General features: G+C 43.1%; 2 protein-coding genes across 11 annotated transcripts in view; one reads left to right on the top strand and one right to left on the bottom strand.

Annotated features, from left to right (window-relative positions):
• FNBP1 (formin binding protein 1) overlaps window positions 1–2,760 on the bottom strand; it is a 139,974-nt gene extending 137,214 nt beyond the window's left edge. For all 10 annotated transcript variants that reach the window (XM_082655766.1, XM_082655763.1, XM_082655765.1 and 7 more), the window contains exon 1: window positions 2,561–2,760. In XM_082655766.1, coding sequence (XP_082511892.1) covers window positions 2,561–2,584 — 24 coding nt within the window. In that variant the 5' untranslated portion in view covers window positions 2,585–2,760. The remainder of the gene's footprint in view (window positions 1–2,560) is intronic.
• A 6,021-nt stretch (window positions 2,761–8,781) lies between these two features.
• The window catches only part of GPR107 (G protein-coupled receptor 107), a 75,452-nt gene continuing 61,199 nt past the window's right edge, over window positions 8,782–23,034 (top strand). The window contains exon 1 of the mRNA XM_082656014.1: window positions 8,782–8,928. Coding sequence (XP_082512140.1) covers window positions 8,788–8,928 — 141 coding nt within the window. The 5' untranslated portion in view covers window positions 8,782–8,787. The remainder of the gene's footprint in view (window positions 8,929–23,034) is intronic.

The following is a 23,034-nucleotide window of genomic DNA, read 5'->3' as shown; positions in this document are numbered from 1 at the left end:
ATCCCCACAGCCACCATTCAAGGAAAACCCTCAATCACAGCCCTGCCAGGCTGCCCATTGCTGCCCAACACACCACACAACGCTGAGTCTCTCACCACCAGAGAACTGGAGGTTTATTTTTCAGAATCTTTCATTATTCTAATTTTTTAAAAAATCTCAAATATTAATAAAACAAGGCAACTGGAAACAGACATTTCGTTCCCCTTCTACTTCTTGGAATTTAAACTCAGATTTTGCACTTCTCTTAGCACAAATTATGTGATCATTCTTTTCCCTCTATTAACCTCCAAGCCACTCAAGGGCAAAGGGCAATACTCTACTGGAATGCCTTTTTCTTTTTTTTAACTCTTCGCTGACATATACTTGTATAGAGACAACGGATGAGTCATTCTTCCTCATAAACTTAAACACAAGTGAAAAAAATTCTCAATTAGTTTACACACCTTCTCCCTTAAAAGTCTTTTCCAATTATTTTCACTGTAGGAAATTTCAAGCATAGACAGTAGAAAGCATGGTATCACAAGTCCTCCTGTACCCATCACCCAGCTTCAACAATGACCAACTCCCAAGCACGTTCCCTTCATCGACATCCCCATCCACTACCACCCCAAATTCTTTTGAAGCAAGTCCAAGATTTCCTTTCATTCATATATATTCCAGTTCCGACTGATTTTCAACAACTTCCTGTCTTTGCCTTCCTTCCCACCCTCTACCTCCAAAAAGAAGTGTACAGAATACAGGTGATTGTAGCTATTTAACTGGTTTTCTTCTCTTAGCTACCCCCCCCCTTCTGGATCACCTTCTATAACGTTCACCAACATCACCGTGAAGTGCCCACCATTGTGTTCAGTTCCTTTAACTACAGCCTATTTCACTCAGAAATATATTGTATTCCCCGCACCCCAATAATTCCTTTCTCTAGTTTGAACAAGTGAAAAAAAAATCGTGCCAAATTTTCTATTCTCTTGATGAAAAATTACTTCTGATTTGTTCCCCTCATCCCAGAAAAGGTAAAAAGAGCCAAATGGAGTGGAGAAGGAATAGAAGACAGAAATTCAACACTTAAAATGGTAGATTCCGCCTAATTGGCCGTGTGTAAATACTTAAAACCATGTGTTACTTTATTTTTTAAATGAATATTTGTAAACATCAGTCGAAAATTGGAGTCCCTTTTGATAGAGGATGTTTATAAAATGAGTTATCTTCATGTAAGGGAGCTATTGCCTTCAGGATTTTGGTTTTAATACCAGTGGCTGTTTCTGAGCCTAAGAAATGGTTATGTAAAAACAATTAAAGCAAAAAAAAAAAAATTAAGGGAGGATGCACTGTTTCTATAGCTGCTCTAACCTTGTTTTATTTTGACGTGAGATTTCCTCGCCTCAGCTCAGAGAGCAGCCACCACCCCACGCTTTCTCCTCCACGCCCTTTACAAATGGGATTCCGATGGGAGGCACTTTCGAGTTTATCATGGGAAACGTCTCATCTTGAGAATACTTCAGGGCGATAATTGAGATTTCATCTACTCCTCCCTCTGAACTCTGCTCTGCCCATCCCTTGCCTAGTGATTGCCTCAGGAATCCAGAGGAAGGCAGGGAAACAAGCTCCAGTCCACAAGCCTCTGCCTCTCCTCCCCGAGGACGGCCTGTGCACCGCCTTGGCATCCTCCTGTCGCCTTGGTCCGGGGAGAGGAGCTTCCAGACGGCACGCTACTTGTTTATCCATCCGCGCCCCAGGTTAAGAATCCCGGCGGGGCGCTCCCTACCCCAGTTTAGACTCTTTCCTCTGAGCAGTTAAAAAATATAAAATCTACCCCGCGAATGCCTCTTCCTGAAGGTGATAACACCAGATCTCCCTCTAACTCCGACTACTTTCCTCTCCAGGCCAAACGCCGCAGTCCCCACATCAAATCGAGGATCTGAGCTGCCCCTCAAAAAATCACAAGTGTACCCCTAGACCACCACAGTGCAAACGTCCTCGCCACTAGGAGGAAGACACCAGTTCTCGCCTCTGCGCCCCAAAACCCAAGACCCGGGACCGGCCCCGCCTGGGCCGCCCCGCCCCCCGGAGGAGCGCCCGACCCTCCCGCACCTCCACGAAGAGAAAGCAGCCGAGGACCTCGGGTCTGGGCGCCGAACACCGAACGCAGCCCTGAAAATCCCCGGGCCTCCACGCCCCCATTGGGTCGGCCCGCGACGCATCGGTTACTCGCTCCGGGGGATTAAGGCTCTTCCCAACACACACCGCTGGCCTCGGGGCGCCGAGGAGAGGGAGTCCCGCCCGCGCCTCCGGCTCAGGCCGCGGGGGGACCCTGATCCGAACCCCCTGCTCGGGCCGCCGGGGACCCACCCCAGCGCCCCTCACCTCCGAAGGGCGAATCTGGCTCGCACCTCCTGCTCAAGCCAAGGCCGACGAGAGGCTCCCGTACCAGCGCCTATCCCCAGGCCGCCGGGACCCCGACCAGCGCGCGGTCGCCTCCACCCGGGCAGCCCGGCCCGCGCCCCGCGCCCAGGCGCGCCAGGCACCTTCCCCAGCATCCCGGCGGGCCCAGCCCCTCACTCACCCAGAGCTCGGTGCCCCAGCTCATGGTGCAGGGGGCGGGAAGGGGCGCGCCGCGCGGCAGGCGCGGCTCTCCAGTCCCCCTCCCAGGCGATCCCTTCGCCCCTCGAGATCCCCGCGATCGAGGAAAGCCCGTGCCCGCGCGGTCGCCGCCTCCTCCGGCTCGCCGCTCCTCGCCTTGAGTCTCCTCGGCGGCTCCTCCTCCCCTTCGCTCCTCAGCAAAATGGCCCGAGGAAGCAGCAGCCGCGGTCGCCGCAGCGCCCGCCAGCCCGCCCGCCCCACAGCCGGAGAGCAAGGGGCGGGGGAGGGGCGGGAGGGGGCGGGACTGCAGCCGGGGGCGGGGTCGGCCTGACAGCTCGCGCACGCGCGCGCCCCGCCCCCGGCCCCGGCACCACCTCCCCCTAGGGGCCCTCCGCCCCGCCCACGCGGCCCGGGGGTCCGGAAGGACCCGGAGGGAGGAGGGGGGACCGCCGGGACTTGGAGGCCCGGACCTTCCCCCCCAACCCCCCCGATTTTTTTTATTACTTATTAGCAACCACACTCTCTGCTCTTAGGACAACCACTCGCCTTTGAACATAGCCGGCCCCTGTTATTACGGGTGCTCTGCAGAGGCCTGAGGTTGCTCCCGTGCGCCGACCGCCGCTTTGAATTTCAGGACCATACTTTTCCCTGGCAGCCATTCACACCGACAGGAGTTCGCTCGCATGGTGTTTCCCCACCGCTCGGGAACCGTGGAGGCCCGAGGAGCCTTGCAGCCTTGCGCGGTGGGAGTGGGGCCTGGTACGGTGCTGTGTGTGTACTGCACACAGAGGGACGTCGAGGCAAAGAGCGGCCAAACAGCTTAGAGTTTGATTCCTGGGGAAGGAATCCAGGGGCGCACAACCAGTGATTTCTAATCTCTGAAACCAGTGATTTCCAACTTGTTCGGCCAAGAAACTCTCAGACGTGAAATCACGTTGCCGCTTAGTGGGTAAAAGGAAAGTCGCTGGGTCCACAGATAACGCGTTTGGTTCCAAGCCAGCCTCCCGCACTTACTAGCTGGGTGGCCTCCGACAATGCCTCCACCTCTAGAAGCTCAGAGCCCTCGCCTGACAAATGGAGTTATTTAATAACGTAGCCATCTTGCCATGTGCTGGCGAGGATCAAGGAAATGAGCACCTGTTACCTGGCCTGTTGTTGGTAAACTGAGCTCATTTTTCAGTAGATACGGACTCCTTTTTCTCTGTATTTGGAGGGTCTACACAAATAACATTCCAGGAATGGAGAATTGCTTGAGTTCCAACTCCTTCCTCTGAATCACTAGGCCTTTTCTCCCCAACTTTTCTTTCTTCCTCAGCTAATGCTACTGACTTTTCTGAATAACTGTGGACTCCTAAAATGGGCTCCATTTTAGAAATATTTCACAGTGGTGCATCTCTCCAGTCCCACTACACCCAGCCTCAACCAGCTTATCATTCTCCACGAGAGGGTGAAGCAAGGGTGGTGTTTTACTCTTGCAGATAAACCAAGTTCTACTTCCTTTGTTGGACAGAATTACAATAAATTTAAACTGTCAAAACTGTTTTGGTCTGTCTTTTTTCAGTTACAAGTTCCCTCCATCCCCTTGTTTTTAGTGTGTGTATTTAAATATTTTGTTCTCAGTTACCAGGTCTGGGAACTCTTTACCCAAGCCTGCTAGATGTGTAACAATCAGAACTGCCATCCACTTATCTCCCAAGGTAGATTAATAGCCAGAGTGAGTTGGAGGGGTTAGAAATGCAAACAATACTGCACAGTTTAGCTGGCTATTTGGAAATGGTAAGTGAAATGCAAATCATCTAACAAGACCCTGCCTCAGTATTCACCTCAATTTCCCTTCCTACCAAGGTTTAATATTTTTTCAAGTACACTTGACTGCCTTCTAGAAGACTTCTCAAAACCAGAGTGACCACTTGTGAAAAGATGCTAATCAGGAGGAAAAGCAACCTGCTGCTCTAAAGAAGTGAAAGAAGAGGGACAAAGAGGAAGGGACGGCAGAAAAAAAAGAGAGAGACCATATTAAAAGGAAACCTTTTGGGCTTCCCTGGTGGCCCAGGGGTTGAGAGTCCGCCTGCCGATGCAGGGGACACGTGTTCATGCCCCGGTCCGGGAGGATCCCACATGCCGCGGAGCGGCTGGGCCAGTGAGCCATGGCCGCTGAGCCTGCGCGTCCGGAGCCTGTGCTCCGCAACAGGAGGGGCCACAGCAGTGAGAGGCCCGCGTACCGCAAAAAAAAAAAAAAAGAAGAATACATGTAAAATGCTTAGCACGTGAGGGCACAAGTATTGGTTCCCTTTCCTTTCCTCTTGTTTTCTGGAGAATTTTTACTTCCTCTATCAAGTAAAGCAATCCTTTAAAGCACTTCTGATGCAGCAAGACAGACTGCCTGAACTACAATTGATTGGCGGTTGTCTATTGGTGAAGTACTCTTCCTAATGAAATTCTGAAGATTTTTTTTTTCCGTTAAAATAGCTTCCATCAGTTTCTAGCTTTAAATTCTCCATTTACTTATCATTCAAACTCTAGTGGAAAAAGCTAAAGTGGGATAAAAGTAGGAACTCTGTGGTGAGTAGAATCTTAAAACTGAAACCAATTTTTGTACCTGATAGTGGAATTCCCCTGAAGTTCTATAAAGATGTGCATAAAATCAGGAAAAACCAGCTGTATGTGGCTGAGCAAGTTACACACTGTGCCACCAAACTGAGGAGTAGTGAATTGGAAATTTTTCTGCAGCCTGCAGATTCAAGGATTCAAGGATTCAAGATGGGTCAGGGCCTAGCTTTTCCAAGATCACTCTCTGCAAGGAGAGGCCGTGGGCTTCCCCCATGCCCCAAGAAATGACATTTCAAGCTGAAGAACAAAAGTGACATTTGACTTCTGAATGTGTTGCCAGACCCCAATTTGACTTTTGGTTCGCTATACTGTGTTTATAGAGGGTTTTGGTCTGAAATGTCATCTCTTTTGATAAGAAAGACAAATGGCAATCATAACTGGAGAATATTAACGCAATAATTACATTAAACATCTCTGGAAATTTCTAAACTGATGCTAAACATTATGAATCACACTAGGTTCAAACTACCAATTCTGCTACTAGTGGCAAACTTCAGTGGACCTTGCAAGGTTAGAGGAAATAGAAAAATAAAATCCACTTGACTAAGAGGATAAGGCTGAAAGTCAGATTTAGGAGACAGTATTTCCAGCCCCTCCAGGCCTTTTCAGTCAGTACCTCAAAGTTTAATGCCCTTTTGAAAATGTTGCCAGGGAGAGGCAGGCCTAACTTGTTCTGTTACTCAACAGGTCTGTTCCCAGTTACAGTACCATAATTATGCAAATAATCTGTTCTTGAAACTCTGAAATCATGTGTTTAAATATAAAAATATATAAATAAATATAAAATTGCCAAGATAGCAGTTTTCACAGAATTTGAGAAGTAACTGTCTAATCAATACTTCACTTAAGTCTTTGTAATTTGTGTTCCCTTTCTTACTTCTCTCAATTCCAAGCTAATGACTGGCACAATATAGTTCTCAAATACCTGAAGAAACTATTCCTCATAAACGTCTGGACAGATGCCATTGGTATGTGACCCTGTGAAGGTCACATAATAATTCCCAAGTGAAACGAAGCAAGGAATAAGAACCCAGCTTTGAGCCCTCGTAAAACTGTTTTCCAGAGACTAAAAGACAAACGTCTTCTACTTTATAAACTAGTTATTATAATATTAAATAAAATTAATATTCTTCCTGATCAATCCGTTTTTAGAAGCCTATTATATTCAAATTTAAAACCAGAGATTCTCAAAAATGGTACCTCACTTTAAAAAGTAAACTATAATAATACTCCAACACTGTAAATTGCCCTTAAAAATGAAACTGCACTTGAAAATCCCCATTTCTTTTAACGATTAGTTTCATACTGAAGTGAGAATCAGCTAACTGCCTTTGGTATTTCCTCTAGATACCTAAAAGAAAGTATCAACTATTTTACATTTCTTCTATGTTCTTTCATACTGCTGATTGTTAAAATACTTTCTGAAAATTTCTCTTGCATTTCACTTGATAACACACTGGTTACTCAGATTCTGGGATTTTATTTTTTGAAAATTTAAAATTATAAGAATTAAAAATAATAATAATAAAATTATAAGAATTAGAAAGCCATGTACGGTATAGTGCAAGAAGCGCAGACCCTGTTCTGAAGCAGATGAGGCTCCAGTCCTGGTTCTAAAGATGCTTGCCAAAAATTACCCAACTCATTGTGTGATCTTGAGCAAATCACTTGAGTTCCTTGGATTTGTTTTCACATCTGTTAAATAAGGTGAAAGGATCTGTTGATTATCTAAGGACCCTTCCAGCCTCATATGAAATGAAATTTTTGAAACAATTGCAGGACAGGGATTAAGTGCTGGGCTTTATGGGAGAGGCCTGAATGAGAGTCATTTATAAATGATCAGACCATCCTGAATAATTTAATTTATCTAACCAAGTCTTATCTTTAAAAAAGGAACAAAAATATAGATCTTATAAAGATTTTGGTCTTAAATTATAAAATGTACATATAAAGTACTTAGCAGAATATTTGGCAAACTTAATTGCTCAATAAATAGATTAACTATTATCTCCTTTGTGGATTTCTAAAACAATAAAGTTTCTTCTTCTCAGTTTCCTGTAAGATGGGGTAAGATCAGATGAGAATTCTGTTCAAAGAAGTAAGGTTGCATATTCACAATAGATGGCTAAGGATATGAGGTTGGAGAAAGAAGTAAACCACCAAATAGTAAACATTGCCTTTCTAGCTTCTCGGCTACACCTCAGTACCCTGTTTTTGTTCTTGCAGAGGGTGTGACAGAACCTGTACTGGTTTTTGACTCAAGGGAAGAATTCATAGATTCATGACTTTTACTACTATGATTGCACAGCTAAAAGATCTAGGACCCTCCCTCCTCTCTTCTGTACTTTCCCAACTGATTCTTTCCAACCTGAGTGCAGCACTTTAGCTCCATTTAAATATATCATGTTAATTTCAGTTTCTAGGTCCAGTTAAAAACAAAGAATCTGATTCTGTCATAAAACACATTAGTACACTGATAGTCACTCAGTATTGGGATTCCTGGTGGTTTTTATTTTCTCCTCTTTTGCTTAAATGATTGCACACAAGGAGCATGCATTATTTGTGTGGCAAGAAAAACAAAACAAAAACAATGAAAAAAAACTCAAAAAACTAAAAACTAAATAAACCTAGCTAGTCTATTGGCAATTTTAATAAGCACGTTCCTCTACAACTCCTTGATAAAAAATAGTGAGTTGAAGGATTCCTTCCCTTAAAGATCTCCTTACATAAATTTAAAAAAAAATAATAAAAAAAGGTCTCCCTACAAATTCCAAAGATAAGAGGCAAAGGAAGTTTCCACACAGAATTAAAAGATTCATACTCTAGTGGTCGGATAAACTAGCATGAAGCAATATAACACAGTATTTAGTAGTTTCCACGTGATTCCCAGTTCAACCTGGAACAAATGACTTGATTTCTTAGAGCTTCAGTTTGCTTACCGGTAAAGGGGGATAATGCTTATACCTACCTCCTATCTCATCAGATTGTTCCAAGGATTAAATGCAAAAATGCACACAAAAGGTCTAACGAAGTGCCTGACAAGGGCTCAATAAATTCCTATCACTACAACCACTTCGTCAAAAATTTCAGTGTGAAGAGCCTCAAAAAAACCAAAGGACTAAAAGACAAGCCACGAACTTGGCATTTTCCACCGAGTCAACGCTGCTCGGGAAATCAGTCCCATCAACGGCCAGGCACCCTGGCGGTACCCCCACCCTTTGGAAAGCGGGGTGACTCGGTGGGCCGAGTCGCGCAGGCCCAAGGTCGCTTTCCAAGCTCCGCCGGGCTGAGGCGACGACCGGGCTGGTCCTGCCCAGCGACTGCTGCCATGGCAACCGCCACAGGGTCCGCACTGGAGGCGCCACCTCTTCTGGCTAAACCTAAAGTCCTCACAGCGGAAGCCAACCGAACGGCCTCGAAGTAGCCAGCTTAGGCCTCTCGGCGACTTCCCGGGCCCCACACTCCAAGAAAAAAGCCACAGTCCCCGCGCCGCTGGCCGCCGAGCCCCTGACCCCACCTTCCAGGCCCTTCCGGCGGCCGCCGCCCTTTAACCCCCGGAAGTGGGCGGGAGAGGAAGCGGCTGGTGATGCTGGAACAAATATGGCCGCCCCGGCGCCCGTCGGCTCTTCGGGCTCCCGCAGTCCTCGGCTGACCGCCGGCCTTCGGCTGTTCCCACTAGTGGGGCTGCTGCAGCTGCTGGTCGAGCCTGGCCTGGGCCGCGTCCACCACCTGGCGCTCAAGGTAAGGCCGACCGGGGCCGGGTAGGAGCGGGCCGGGGGCCGGAGGCCGCGGCCGCTCCCGGGAGCTGGGGGCAACTTTGGCCCAGAGGAGGGGGGGATTGTCTGTGAGTGTTTGGGTTCCCGCCCTTTTTCCCGGGCGCGGCCTCTCTCCGAGAAGGGTCTGTGGGGAACTCTGGGGATGGCGGGAGTCCCCTGTCTGTCTGGAAAGGGCAGGAAGATTCGAGCTGAGAGAGGGGAAGGGGCTGAACTGCGGCGTAACCCCGAAGGACTCCGGAGGCCGCGCTTGCAGTCCCTGCTGGTTTCCCTAGCTTCCTTGCCGACAGCAACCTGCTTTTCCTCCTCCCTTCTCACCTCCAACTTTCATGCCCCACTTCGCTTGTCCGCGGTCTCCACTTGTCCATGCCCTTGTACTTGGCAGAACCTTTGCCTCAATTTCCCGGTTCGGCTTCGGGCGCACTCTGGACTGATCAAAGCGGGAATCTCCAGGAGGAATTTCAAATCTCGCTTGAAATACGTGACCGGAAATTTAGACCCAACATTTAAAATATGTTTCTAATTAGAGGGCCTGCCTTTTTATCTCTCGCTCCTGTCATTGTCTGCCTAGGGAAGGGATTTATGATAGGCCTAGAATGATCCCTTGGATCTTGCTTTATAACTCAAAACATGCCTCCAGGCGATTCAGCAGGTTAATGTATCTGGAAAGTAGAAAACTAAATCGTTATGACTCAAAGCCTTGTGCATTGTTTTCATAATATACAATTTTCTTAGAAGTGTGGGATTGTAGAAAGTTTGCCTTGTTAAAACAGTACCTTAACAAAGCATTGTATTTTGTGAATGTACAGTTTAAAGAGTACAGAATCTGGATTAAAAAACCTGGCCAGACCCATACTCCATACCTTGGCTACCAGTTGTTCGTAAATAAAATGTATCCTGATGAAAATGGTTCTCAGCCGCAGGAAGCCAAGTGAGTCTTGGCTCCTTTTGAGAATCTGCTGAAAGGTATTCAATCTCTCCCCAGAAAATGCAGGTAGAAATGTAGGCAAAACTTTCTTGGAATTTCTAGGGCTTTTATAATCCTGCGGAAACTTATCCATAGGCCCTAGTCCCCAGGTTTACGACTCCAAGAGATGAACTCCTAAAATTCTTTCACTTTATAGTTTGGGATCATGAGTCTTAGATGAAGTCATGCAACTGAGCTTATGTAGTTTATAAATTAGAGACAAAGCTAATGCTAGGACACACTGGATCATGTCTCTTGGCTTTGGGCATTTCTAAAATTAAAGTGTCGGATGGCCAGCATCAGTAGGTAAATAAATACTGACCATAATGGTATAGAGGAAAAAGTATACTATCCTCAGTGGTAGAAGCAACCCGAGTTGGTGTAATTCTGGTGATTGATTTCTCCATATTGTGCTAAATTAATGAATATTTTTCATCTTTGTAATTGTTTCTCAAGTACTGTGGTGCCCTTTCCATAGTCAGTACTGTAGTTGCTCCTTTTCTCTTAAACAGTATGGTGTTTTGCCCAAGGAAATGGAAATCACCTGAAGAGAGCCTGTCAGAGCAGCAACATTAGATTATCTTCTTTTGCTTGAGACTGAGAGAAATAGGAGAATTTCAACCATACACCAAATCGAATAGTATAGTGAACTCCCATGTAGCTGTCACCCAGCCTCAGTAACCATTAACCAGTGGCTAATTCTGCCCCTTCCCCACACAAATCACTTCTCACTTGCATTCTTTATTTTTTAATTAGAAACAAGTCTTTTCATTTTTTATTCAGTTTTCTCATCACATGCTACATTTTCCATCATTCTTCTGGTTTTCTCAGTCTTCTCAAATTTCTTCTCTTTTGTTCTTTCTTTAGATTCCTTAACTTTTTGAAACAACTTTATTGAGGCATAGTTTATATACATTAAAATTCACCCATTTTAAGTGTACAGTTCAGTGATTTGTTAGTAAATTTACTGAGTTGTGCATCTATCACCACTGTTCAGCCATGGAACATTTCCATCATCTCTGTAAGATCCCTTGTGTTGGTTTACAGTTAACTCCTATTCCCACCTCCAGCCCCAGACAACCACTAATCTACTTTCTGTCTCCGTAGATTTGCCCTTTCTGGATATTTCATGTAAATGGAATCACACAGTATGTGATCTTTTGTGTGTGGCTTCTTTTATTTATGTCGTTGAGGTTCATACACGTTGTACTGTGTATTAGTAATTCATTCCTTTCAATGGCTGACTACTATTCCATTGTATGCATATACCACCTTATGCTCAGCCAGTCACCAGTGATGGACATTTGGGTTTCCTTTTTTGGCTATTGTGAATAATATTGCTGCAGACATTCACATGCAGGTCTTTGTGGGGACATATGTTTTCATTTTGCGGGGTGATAGCTAGGAGTGGAGTAGAATTGCTGGGTCATATGGAAGATATGTATTTAACTTCTAAAGAAACTGCCAAAGCACTTTCAAAGTGACTGTACCATTTTCCAGTCCCACCAGAAACTGTGAGGGCTCTCCTTTCCACATATTGTGCCAGCATTAGTACTTCTTATGTTATTTTAGAGTGGATCAAAGTCATCATGTTGTTTGATCCATAAATATTTCAGTATGTACCTATAAGAAACAGGGACTCTTTCAAAAACATAACTACAATGCCATTATAACAAAGAAAAAAGTTAATCTTTAATATCATGAAATACCAAATCAGGTTCAAATTTCCATTGGTCATAAATGGATTTAAACTTTTTAAAAATCAGAATCTAAATATTGTCCTTACATTATGATTGGTTAATATGTCTCTTCCTTTTTTTTTTTTTGCGGTACACGGGCCCCTCACTGTTGTGGCCTCCCCGTTGCGGAGCACAGGCTCCGGACGCACAGGCTCAGCAACCATGGCTCCCCAGCCCAGCCGCTCCGTGGCATGTGGGATCTTCCCGGACCGGGGCACAAACCCGTGTCCCCTGCATCGGCAGGCGGACTGTCAACCACTGCGCCACCAGGGAAGCCCAATATGTCTCTTTAAGTCTCTCTTGATCTAGGGGATCTCATTCCTCCAAGCACCCCCGTACTGGATTTTGCTGATTATTTCCTTGTGGTGTAATTTAGTATGTTCATCTATCCTTCATCCTATGTGGCCTGGATATGCTGGATCGTGTGTGTGTGTGTGTGTGTGTGTGTGTGTGTTTAAGAAAAGCTAGAAATTCAGGCTTTTATGTGAAATTAGCTAGCAACTAACTCAAATTTAAAAACGAAAACAAAACACGGTGTTGGCCAAGTATAACACATTTGTGGGCCAGTCTAGTCAGCGGACTGCCAGTTGGAGAACTGTTTAAAACATAGAAGTGGCTAGGTAAGTGATCATCAGCTAGCTCAGTTAAATGTTACTGTATTTATTTTCTAAATTCAGTTTGTGAGAAAAACTAAATTGAAGTATCGTTACTCCACTTGCTTTATATTTGAAAACAGTTCAAAATATGAAGTTATTGAGGAATATAAAACACTTCTTGTGTTCTAATATTTAGTGAAAAGAGCAGAACTGTATTCTAGTATTTAGTGAAAAGTTTAAAACAACTTTTTAAAAAAAGGAGAAAATACACCGAAATGGTAGCTGTCTTTAGGAATTATGGAAATTTTTTTTCTTATTTCATCTCCAGATCTGACCTTTCTTCTGAGCTCTGGACAAGTATATCGGATTTCTTAACCCCTGTTTCCACTCAGATGGCTCATAAGCACCTCTGTATGTTAGAAACCAACCTGTCCTCCCACTCCCTTCACCCTCAACCTGTATGTACTCCTTCTCTAGTTTTTCTTTTCTTAGTATCTGGGACCACCAGCTGCTCATTTTCTCAAGTCAGAAATCTTTTATTCTTATCTTCTCATCATCAAGTTCCATAGATGTGTGTTCTAAATAAATAGATCTCCATTCCATTCACTGCTCTGTCATCACGACTGTGACTGTTGGGTCTAGGCCATCCTTATATCTCTTGGAACAGGGCGGTCTCCTCATACCTGGTGTCCTAGCATTACTCCAGTTTGTATTTTGTTTTGTAGCTGGAATGATCTTCCTAAAAGCCAAAGCCAGTCGTGTCACTCCCCTTTTAAGCCCATCAGTGGCACCCTGTTCCCCTTAGGGGGAACTCACAACTCTTAGACTGCCAGTCTTTCTGTTAGCCAGCCTCCTCTCTAGTCTCATTGCCCTTCCTTTCTTTAGTTTCTTAGTTCATGTGTGTGCAGCTTGGTGAATTTTTTTTTCCCCCCCGGTACATGGGCCTCTCACTGTTGTTATTTTAGAGTGAATCAAAGTCATCATGTTGTTTGATCCATAAATATTTCAGTATGTACCTATAAGAAACAGGGACTCTTTCAAAAACATAACTACAATGCTATTATAACAAAGAAAAAAGTTAACCTTTAATATCATGAAATACCAAATCAGGTTCAAATTTCCATTGGTCATAAATGGATTTAAACTTGTGAAAAATCAGAGTGGGGGCTACTCTTCATTGTGGTGCGCGGGCTTCTCATTGCGGTGGCTCCTCTTGTTGCAGAGCACAGGCTCTAGGCGCGCGGGCTTCAGTAGTTGTGGCACGCGGGCTCAGTAGTTGTGGCTCGCGGGCTCTAGAGCGCAGGCTCAGTAGTTGTGGCACATGGGCTTAGTTGCATGTGGGATCTCCCCGGACCAGGGCTCAAACCCTTGTCCCTGCATTAGCAGGCAGATTCTTAACCACTGTGCCACCAGGGAAGCCCGGACATATGATATTTTAAAAAAAGCATTTCACAGAGGAAAAACCCAAATGGCTGATAAACCTAGATGAGGTGCTCAAACTCATGAAGTACCAGGAAATGCAAATTCAGTCAACATCAGCCTTGATTTTCCCCAAAACTGGGAAAAATGAAATGTTTGATGACATCAAGTTTCAGTAAGGATGTAAGGAAACGTTCATATACTTTGGGGATCCATTTGGCAATTTCTAGTAAAACTGAAAATGTGCCATCTAGATATATATACCCTCAGTCCCCGCACACATAATGCATAAGACATGTACAGGGAATGTTCATAACAGCACTGTCACAGCAGAAGATTGGGAATTAACCTGAATGCACAAGTAATGCTTTAGGGAAATGGATATACTGTGATGTACATAATGATGGAACACAAGCAGACAAAGTGAGGAACTAGAGCATATTCAATGTATCAACACAGTTAGGTGCTCAAAGAATACAGTGTTGTCTGAAAATGCAAGTTGCCAGACATACACATACATCATGACACAGTTTATCCAAATTTTAAAAACATAGCAATGCTATATGATGTTTATGGTTATGGATACATCCAGTGAAAAATAGAAGCGCACTTAACCAATTCATGAGCTTGGGAAGCGATGGTGGAGGGGAATAGGATTCAGTAGAGGTACAAAGGCGCTTAACTTTGTCAATGAAGTTTTGTTCTTTTCCTCCTTCCCGCCCTCCCTTCCTGTGGCTCTGAAGCAACTACAATACAGACATTTGGTAATTGTGGGGAGTGGGGATTTGGATATTTGTCGCTATTCCTTTTACTGTTCTACAGCGAGGGGTATTGTGAGTCTTCTGAGGGCAAGGGCTCACTTGTCTCGCTGACCATTGAATGCGCAGGGCCTGACACAGATAAGGAATCAGGAAGAGTATGTTGAATGAGGAAATGAATGTGTGTCTGTGTTCCAGATTTTCTAGGATGAGCGCTTACTACTGGAAAAAGTATGGTTGCCAATGTTTATAAAAATAGAAATTCTTTGCACCTGGGTGGTGGGCTTGTGAGTGCTTAGTACGTGGCTGATCTTGTTATAGATGCCACCAAACAGCAAGATTATAAATTATGGCTCTGTACCTTTCTGTTTTGTTTGGTTAGTACCACTGAAAAGCTACAATGACTGAAAAACGTGTTTTAAATATTCTTACATGTAAAAGGAAAACACCAACCTATTATTATTAGTTTATACCTGAGTGGTAAGGTTGCAGCTACTTTTCTGTACTTTTTCAATTACATTTTCTGTGAGCATGTGCAAGTTTTATAATTGAAAATAAATGATATTAAAATAAAACAGAGATTAGAGGGAAATCTCCAAATTCTGAATAGTTTTCGCAAGGTGGTGAAATAGTAGTGACTCGGGGGCAGGGGAGAGCTTTGATTCTTTTTTCCCTAATATAGTTGTCTTTTTTTTTTTTTTTTGGCCACAGCATGTGGAATCTTAGTTCCCTGACCAGGGATCTAACCCGTGCCCCCTGTGGTGGAAGCACAGAGTCCTATCCACTGGACCGCCAGGAAATTCCCCATTTGTAATTTTTAAAAATTAAATTTGATTACAAAAACTATCCTATTCACTCTTAAAGTCAAATAAAAATGATTTTTTTGAATACAGTACTTCATTTTGAGAGGCATAGTTTACAGACAACCAAAAATGTTTTTGCTTGGATAAAGTGTAGATTAGAACAACAGAAGTTATAATTACCTTTCGTAAAACATTTGAAGGAGTCAAATAGTATTTGTTATATGACAAGTAAGTTTGCTTTTTGGTGACCTAAGAGCTTTTCTATTATGAGTCCGGTCCTTCCTGTTGCCCATCCCCTTAAGTTGGATTCTTCCGAGTTGACCACTGGTACCATTTGGTGTGTCCCTTCCACGTTTAAGGTCTTCGTATACACATTCCCCACACGTATGTTTCTTTCTTTCCTTTTTTTGGTGTAATCACTTTGTAACATCTAAGTCAGGTCAGGGTGTGTGCAGAGCTCTTCGATGACTTCTAAGCCAATGTCCAGCCATCCTGGCCTCTTGCAGTCCTCCGTCCACAAAGCAGAGGTTCACCTGAGGGTGGCACTCCTGGATGCCGAGGCCCAAGTGCCCTTCCTCTTTACGCCTGCAGGCTGATGTCCAGCTCCTCTCAGTCCCTGCTCAAAGATGCCTTCCCAGTGAAGCTTTCTCTGACCAGCCTCGCGTGGCTGGCAGTGCTGCACGCCCTCCTCCTCTCCCTTCCCTGCTGTGTTTCTCTGTCGCGCGCGCTCATCACCGTTGAGCAGACGATGGCTCATACTGTTTATTTGTTCTTATCTGTCTGTCTCTACTAGAATGTAAGCTCAGTGAGAGAGGCCTTTTTGTTCATTTTTTCAGTGTTTTGTTCTCAAAACCTAGAGCAGTGCCCGTAGGTACGCAATAAATACTTGTCAAATGAATGAACTTTTTCATTTATTAGTTGTGGACATTTAAAAAATGTTAGTGTATATATGGGTCTACTTCCTTCTGTTTAACTACTGCAATAATACTTCATTGTAAGAGGGACTCACCATTTCTAAAAATCATTCTTTTGTTGATGGAAATTTATAGTGTATTTTTATTCCTTGATTTTAGCTATTATAAACAAAGCTGCTATGAATATTCTTGTCATATAGCTTTGTGTATTTCTGTGGAGTAGATTCCTAGGAAAGGTACCAAATAGCCCTCTATAAAGATTTTATCAATTGACACTCCACCAGTAGAGTATGAGCATGTTCAGAGTGTTCATTTACCCACATACTCCCCAACACATTATGTCTTAGCTTATGCCAACCTGATAGGGAAAAGGTGACATCTTATTTTAAGTTAACTGTTGGTGAGGTTCAGGATCTCAGCATGTTTATTAACCCCCTGCTGGCCTTTAATTTCAGATCTTCTCTGTAGACCAGAAAATTTAGGAAAACTTATTTCAGTAAGAGTATACTTTTCGGTGTATATATGTTCTTAAATGCTGGTAAAGCATTTGTGGTGGGAAAAATAAAGTTGCATGCAAACAGAAAACATGAAAAAGAGAAAAAAAATTGCACCCATAATTAAGAACCAAAATTTCACTTTTTAAAAAATAAATTTATTAATTTAATTTATTTTTATTTTTGGCTGTGTTGTGTCTTCATTACTGTGCATGGGCTTTCTCTAGTTGCGGCGAGCGGGAGCTACTCTTAGTTGCAGTGCGCGGGCTTCTCGTTGCGGTGGCTTCTCTTGTTGCAGAGCATGGGCTCTAGGCGCATGGACTTCAATAGTTGTGGCACGCGGGCTCAGTAGTTGTGGCTTGCGGGCTCTAGAGCGCAGGCTCAGTAGTTGTGGCACACGGGCTTAGTTGCTCCGCAGCATGTGGGATCTTCCTGGACCAGGGCTCAAACCCATGTCCCCTGCATTGGCAGGTGGATTCTTAACCACTGCACCACTAGGGAAGCCCCAAAACTTCACATTTTAAATAAACTTTTTGGGTAAAATTTTGGCTTAGAATTTCAATAATATTAAAGTTTTAATTTTACAAAGTAGTTTATTGCAAATAAGAACAAACCTTTCAGGGGACTTCCTTTGTGGTCCAGTGGATAAGACTCTGCACTCCCAATGCAAGGGGCCCAGGTTGGATCCCTGGTCGGGGAACTAAATCCTGCATGCATGCTGCAACTAGGATCTGGCGTGTTGCAACTAAGACCCGGCACAGCATGCATGCATAAATGAATAAATAAATTTATTTATTTGTTTACCAGAAAACCTTTCAGAATAGTCTGAAATAATCCAGAATGATCTGATGCTGCCTTTTTTCTGAGATCCTTTATGATAAATTACGTGTACATTAATTCAGATGGCTTCATCATCATCGTCAAACTAATGCTTATGTCTTTGTTTGAACTAGTACTTTTGAGATTATAACTGTGGGCCAGTTATGTTTCCACCAACTTCAGATAATATAAATCTACTAAGGAAGGCCACGAAAAAATATAAGTTTTTACAATCAACCATATAAATATGTACCTGGGAACAGTCCTGTATTTTGTTTATGTTCTGGTAGCCTTGACTTCTCATGAGTGAACAAATTCATTTAATTAACTTGATAAGCAGTTTACTGTGATTAGGAATATAACTTGTTTTTATGGTTATTTTTTTATTCCTCCCCTATATGGGGAGGAATGTAAGGGAACAAAATTGATCACAAGTTGATGGCTTGAAATTTTCTATAATAAAAAAAAATTTAAAACAAGCAAAGCATATACCATTTATTTGGTTGTAAAAAGTATTAATTTTCTATTTTGGCTGCACCATGTGGCATGTGGGATCTTAGTTCCCCGACCAGGGATTGAACCCGCATCTCCTGCATTGGAAGACAGATTCTTTACCACTGGACCACCAGGGGAGTCCCTGTAAAAAGTATGAGATGGATAAGAGCACAGGTTTGGGTTTTAAACAAACCTGAGTTAGAATACTGGCTTTGCCACCTACTAACATTACGATTTTAAGCAAGTTTTACCACTCTGAGCCTCATCTGTAAAATGGGCATAACAACGTCTGTCTCACAGTGTTGTAATAAGAGTGAATGGTGATAGAGTTCTTCCTAGCACAGTACTGGGTACAAGGTCAAATGTTTGCGATCTCTGTGATCCTTGGAGAAACAGGCAAACCTTACTGCTCATTCAGTGCTAATGGAAATGATTTGAGTGGGCTTTGAAAATGTAATTAAATCTTCATTGCTTGTGTCAGATATTGTCATCTTCACCCCACTTAGGCAACTCCTTGCCTTGCCTCCTTTTACTCTGTCACTCTGCCAAGACACTGACATTGCTGCCTCTTACCTGGGAGAGTATCTGGAGGGACAGATGTGAGTGCTAAGGCTTCTCTCTTCCCCTCTCACACCCCATCCCCAGATGTTGCCTGTAGCACTTACAGTGGGCGGGATGTTCATCCCAGGGCCCCCAGATCTCTGGCTTCCTTGTGGTAGAAGGAGAGGTTTCCTTGTTCCTGGACAGTTAGGCCTGGCTGTTGGAGATTTTTTTTGAGACTGAGTGTTTATCACTTCTTGGGCCTCAGCCCTTAGGGGTGTTTTGTAAATATTGGTTTATTTACATTGAATTAAATCAAAGTTGAATGAGTGGTTAGAATGTTTGACCTTCCTGTTTACTTTCAATCTCAAAGTTTGTGTCTCTATGATTTGTATAGTGAAATACAGTTTACAGAGTCACTTCCATACGTATCTTATTTGATATGGTGACATAATAGCTTAAAATGGAGTGTCAGAGGTTAGGTTAGGCGAGGGTCCTGCAGTTATTACTGGCAAATGGTAATACTTAGAAATAACGATTGATTTTTTTTTTGTAATTACAGATTAACACACGGTCTTTGTTAGAAATTTAGAAAATATAGAAAAGTATAAAGAAAAAATTGCTACCCACCATCCCACTGGTACTAACCTTTTCATGGTTTGATGAATTTCTTTCAAATCCTTTATAAATAATTGTAAATATGTATACCTTTTAATTTTTAAAAACAAATTTAGCTCTTAACTGTATATAGTTTGTTTCTGTTCTTTGCATTTAATATTTTTTCTAGCTTTATTGAGATATAATTGACAAATAAAAATTGTATGTGTATGGGCTTCCCTGGTGGCGCAGTGGTTAAGAGTCCGCCTGCCGATGCAGGGGACATGGGTTCGTGCCCCAGTCCAGGAAGATCCCACATGGCGCGGAGCGGCTAGGCCCGTGAGCCATGGCCGCTGAGCCTGCGCGTCTGGAGCCTATGCTCCGCAACGGGAGAGGCCACAACAGTGAGAGGCCCGTGTAAGGCAAAAAAAAAAAAAAATTGATTGTATGTTTGTGAATAGTTAAGATTTACTCTCTTAGCAGATTTCAAGTATACAGTATTGGTTTTTTTTAATAAATAAATTTATTTATTTTGGCTGCTTTGGGTCTTTGTTGCTGCGCGCGGGCTTTCTCTAGTTGCGGTGAGCGGGGGCTACTCTTCGTCGTGGTGCATGGGCCTCTCATTGCAGTGGCTTTTCTTGTTGTGGAGCACAGGCCCTAGAGTGTGTGGACTTCAGTAATTGTGGCACATGGGCTCAGTAGTTGTGGCTCGCGGGCTTAGTTCCTCCGTGGCACGTGGGATCTTCCCGGACCAGGGCTCGAACCCATGTCCTCTGCATTGGCAGGCGGATTCTTAACCACTGTGTCACCAGGGAAGCCCCAGGTATACAGTATTGTTAACTGTAGTCACCACGTTGTACATTAAATCTGCAGAATTTACTCATCCTGCGTATCTGAAACTTTGTACCCTTTGACCAACATCTTTCCATTTCCCTCTACCCCCAGCCTTGGTAACCACCATTCTGCTCTTTGCTTCTTAGAATTCAACTTTTTTAGGTTCCACGTATAAGTGAGACTGTGCAGTATTTGTCTTTGTGTGTCTGGCTTATTTAACTTAGCGTAATATCTTCCAGGTTCATCTGTGTTGTTGCAGATGACAAGGTTTCCTTCTTTTTTAAGGCTGAAAAATAGTCCATACATAAACACACATTTTCTTTATCCATTTATCTGCTGACAGCTACTCAGATTGTTTCCATATCTTGGCTATTGTGAATAATGTTACAGCTATCTCTTCAAGATAGTGATTTTACTTCCTTTGGATTTATTCCCAGAAGTGGGATTGCTGGATCATATAGAGGTTTTTTTTTTGGCCGCGCCCTCATCTTATGGGATCTTAGTTCCCTGACCAGGGACTGAACCCGGGCCACGGCATTGAAAGCAGTGAGTCCTAACCACTGGACTGCCAGGGAATTCCCTAGAGTTCTAATTTTAATTTTTTGAGGAACCTTCATACTGTTTTCCATAATGACTCTTCTAATTTACATTCCCACCAACAGTGTACAAGAGTTCCCTTGTCTCCACTCCCTCATCAACACTTGTCCTTTGACTTTTTGATAATAGCCATTCTAACATGTGTGAGGTGATATTTCATTGTGGCTTTAATTTACATTTCCCTGATGATTAGTGATATTGAGCACCTTTTATGTCTTCTTTTGAGAAATGTCTATTCAGATCCTTTATCCTTTTTTAAAAAAATTATTTATTTATTTTTGGCTGTGTTGTGTCTTGTTACTGCGCGCGGGCTTTCTCTGGTTGCAGTGAGCGGGCTTCTCATTGTCGTGGCTTCTCTTGTTGCGGAGCACAGGCTCTAGGCGCACAGGCTTCAGTGGTTGTGGCACGCAGGCTTCAGTGGTTGTGGCACGCGGGCTCTAGAGCTCAGGCTCAGTAGTTGTGGAGCATGGGCTTAGTTGCTCCACGGCATATGGGATCTTCCCGGGCCAGGGCTTGAACCCGTGTCCCCTGCATTGGCAGGCAGATTCTTAAGCACTGTGCCACCAGGGAAGCCCCTTTATCCATTTTTAAATCAGGATATTTGTTTTCTTGCTATTGAGTTGTTTTAGTTCCCTGTATATTTTGGATATTAACTAACCCCTTATCAGATACATGGTTTGCAAATATTTTTCTTAATTCTGTAGGTTGTCTCTTCACTCTGTTGATTGTTTTCTTTGCTGTGCAGAAGTTTTTTGTTTGATGCAGTCACATTTGTCTATTTTTCTTTTGTTGCCTGTGCTTTTGGTTACTATCCAAAAAGTTATTGCCCAGACCATTGTTAAGAAGCTGTTTTCCTATGTTTTCTTGTAGTAGTTTTACAGTTTCAGGTCTCACATTTAAGTCATTAATCCATTTTGAGCTGATTTTTGTATATGGTGTGAGAAAAGGATCCAGTTTCATTCTTCTGCATGTGGATATACAGTTTTCCCAACACCATTTATTGAAGAGACTATCCTTTCCCCACTGTGTGTTCTTGGCACCTTTGTCAAAGATCAGTTGAACATAAATCAGTGGATTTATTTCTGGACTCTATATTCTGTTCCATTGGTCTATATGTCTTTATGCTAGTACCATACTATTTTGATTACTATAACTTTGTAATACATTTTGAAATCAGTCAGTGTGATGCCTTCAGCATTGTTCTTGTTACTCAAGATTGCTTTAAGGTCTTTGTGGTACCATGTGAATTTAGGATTGTTCTAGTTCTGTGAAAAATGCCACTGGAATTTTGATAGGGATTACACTGAATGATATGGATAGAATGGACATTTTAACAATGTTAATTCTTCCAATCCATGAATACAGCTTATCTCTCCATTTATTTGTGTCTTCTTTAATTTCTTTCATCAGTGTTTTTGTCGTTTTCATTGTATAGTTCTTCCTTCTCCTTGGTAAAATTTATTCCAAAGTTTTAAAAATATTTATTTATTTATTTTGGCTGCACTGGGTCTTAGTTGCAGCATGCGGGATCTTCGTTGTGGCATGCAGGATCTTTAGTTGTGGCGCGTGGACTTCTTAGTTGCAGCATGTGAACTTTTAGTTGCGGCATGCATGCGGGATCTAGTTCCCTGACCAGGGATCAGACCTGGGCCCCCTGCATTGGGAGTGCAGAGTCTTATCTGCTGGACCACCAGGGAGGTTCCTGTTGGTTTTTTTATGCTATTGAAAATAGAATTGTTTTCTTTATTTCTCTTTCAGATATTTTGTTATTGTATAAGAAATGCCACTAATTTTTGTATGTTGATTTTGTCTTGCAACTTTACTGAATTTGTTTATTAGGTTTTAAAAAATATTTTTTTAATTTATTTATTTGGTTGTACCAGGTCTTAGTTGCGGCTGGTGGGCTCCTTAGTTGTGGCATGGGAACTCTTAGTTGCGGCATGCTTGTGGGGTCTAGTTCCCTGACCACGGTTTGAACCCGGGCCTCCTGCATTGAAAGTGTGGAGTCTTAACCACTGCACCACCAGGGAAGTCCCATGAATTTATTAGTTTTAATAGTTTCTTGGAGGAGTCTTTAGTGTTTTCTATATATAACATCATGTCATCTCTGAACAGAGACAATTTTACTTTTCCCTTTCCAATTTGGATACCTGTTATTTCTCTTTCTTGTCTGATTGCTCTGGCTAGAACTTCTAGTACTGTGTTGAATAGTGAGAGTAGGCATCCTTGCCTTGTTCCTGATCTTAGGGGGAAAGTTTACACCTTTTCACTGTTGAGTATGATGTTAGCTGTGGACTTGTCATATTACAGCCTGTATCATGCTGAGGTACATTCCTTCCATACCTGATCTGTTGAGCGTCTTTATCATGAAAGGATGTTGTATTTGTCAAATGCCTTTTCTGCATTTACTGAGATAATCATAGGATTTTTTCCTTCACTTTGTTAATGTGGTGTATCACATTTATTGATTTACGTATGTTGAACCATCCTTGCATCCCAGGG

Source organism: Grampus griseus (genome assembly GCF_964374135.1).
Source record: "Grampus griseus genome assembly, chromosome: 6".
Classification (NCBI taxonomy): domain Eukaryota; kingdom Metazoa; phylum Chordata; class Mammalia; order Artiodactyla; family Delphinidae; genus Grampus; species Grampus griseus.
This window is presented reverse-complemented; position numbering and strand designations above follow the sequence as displayed.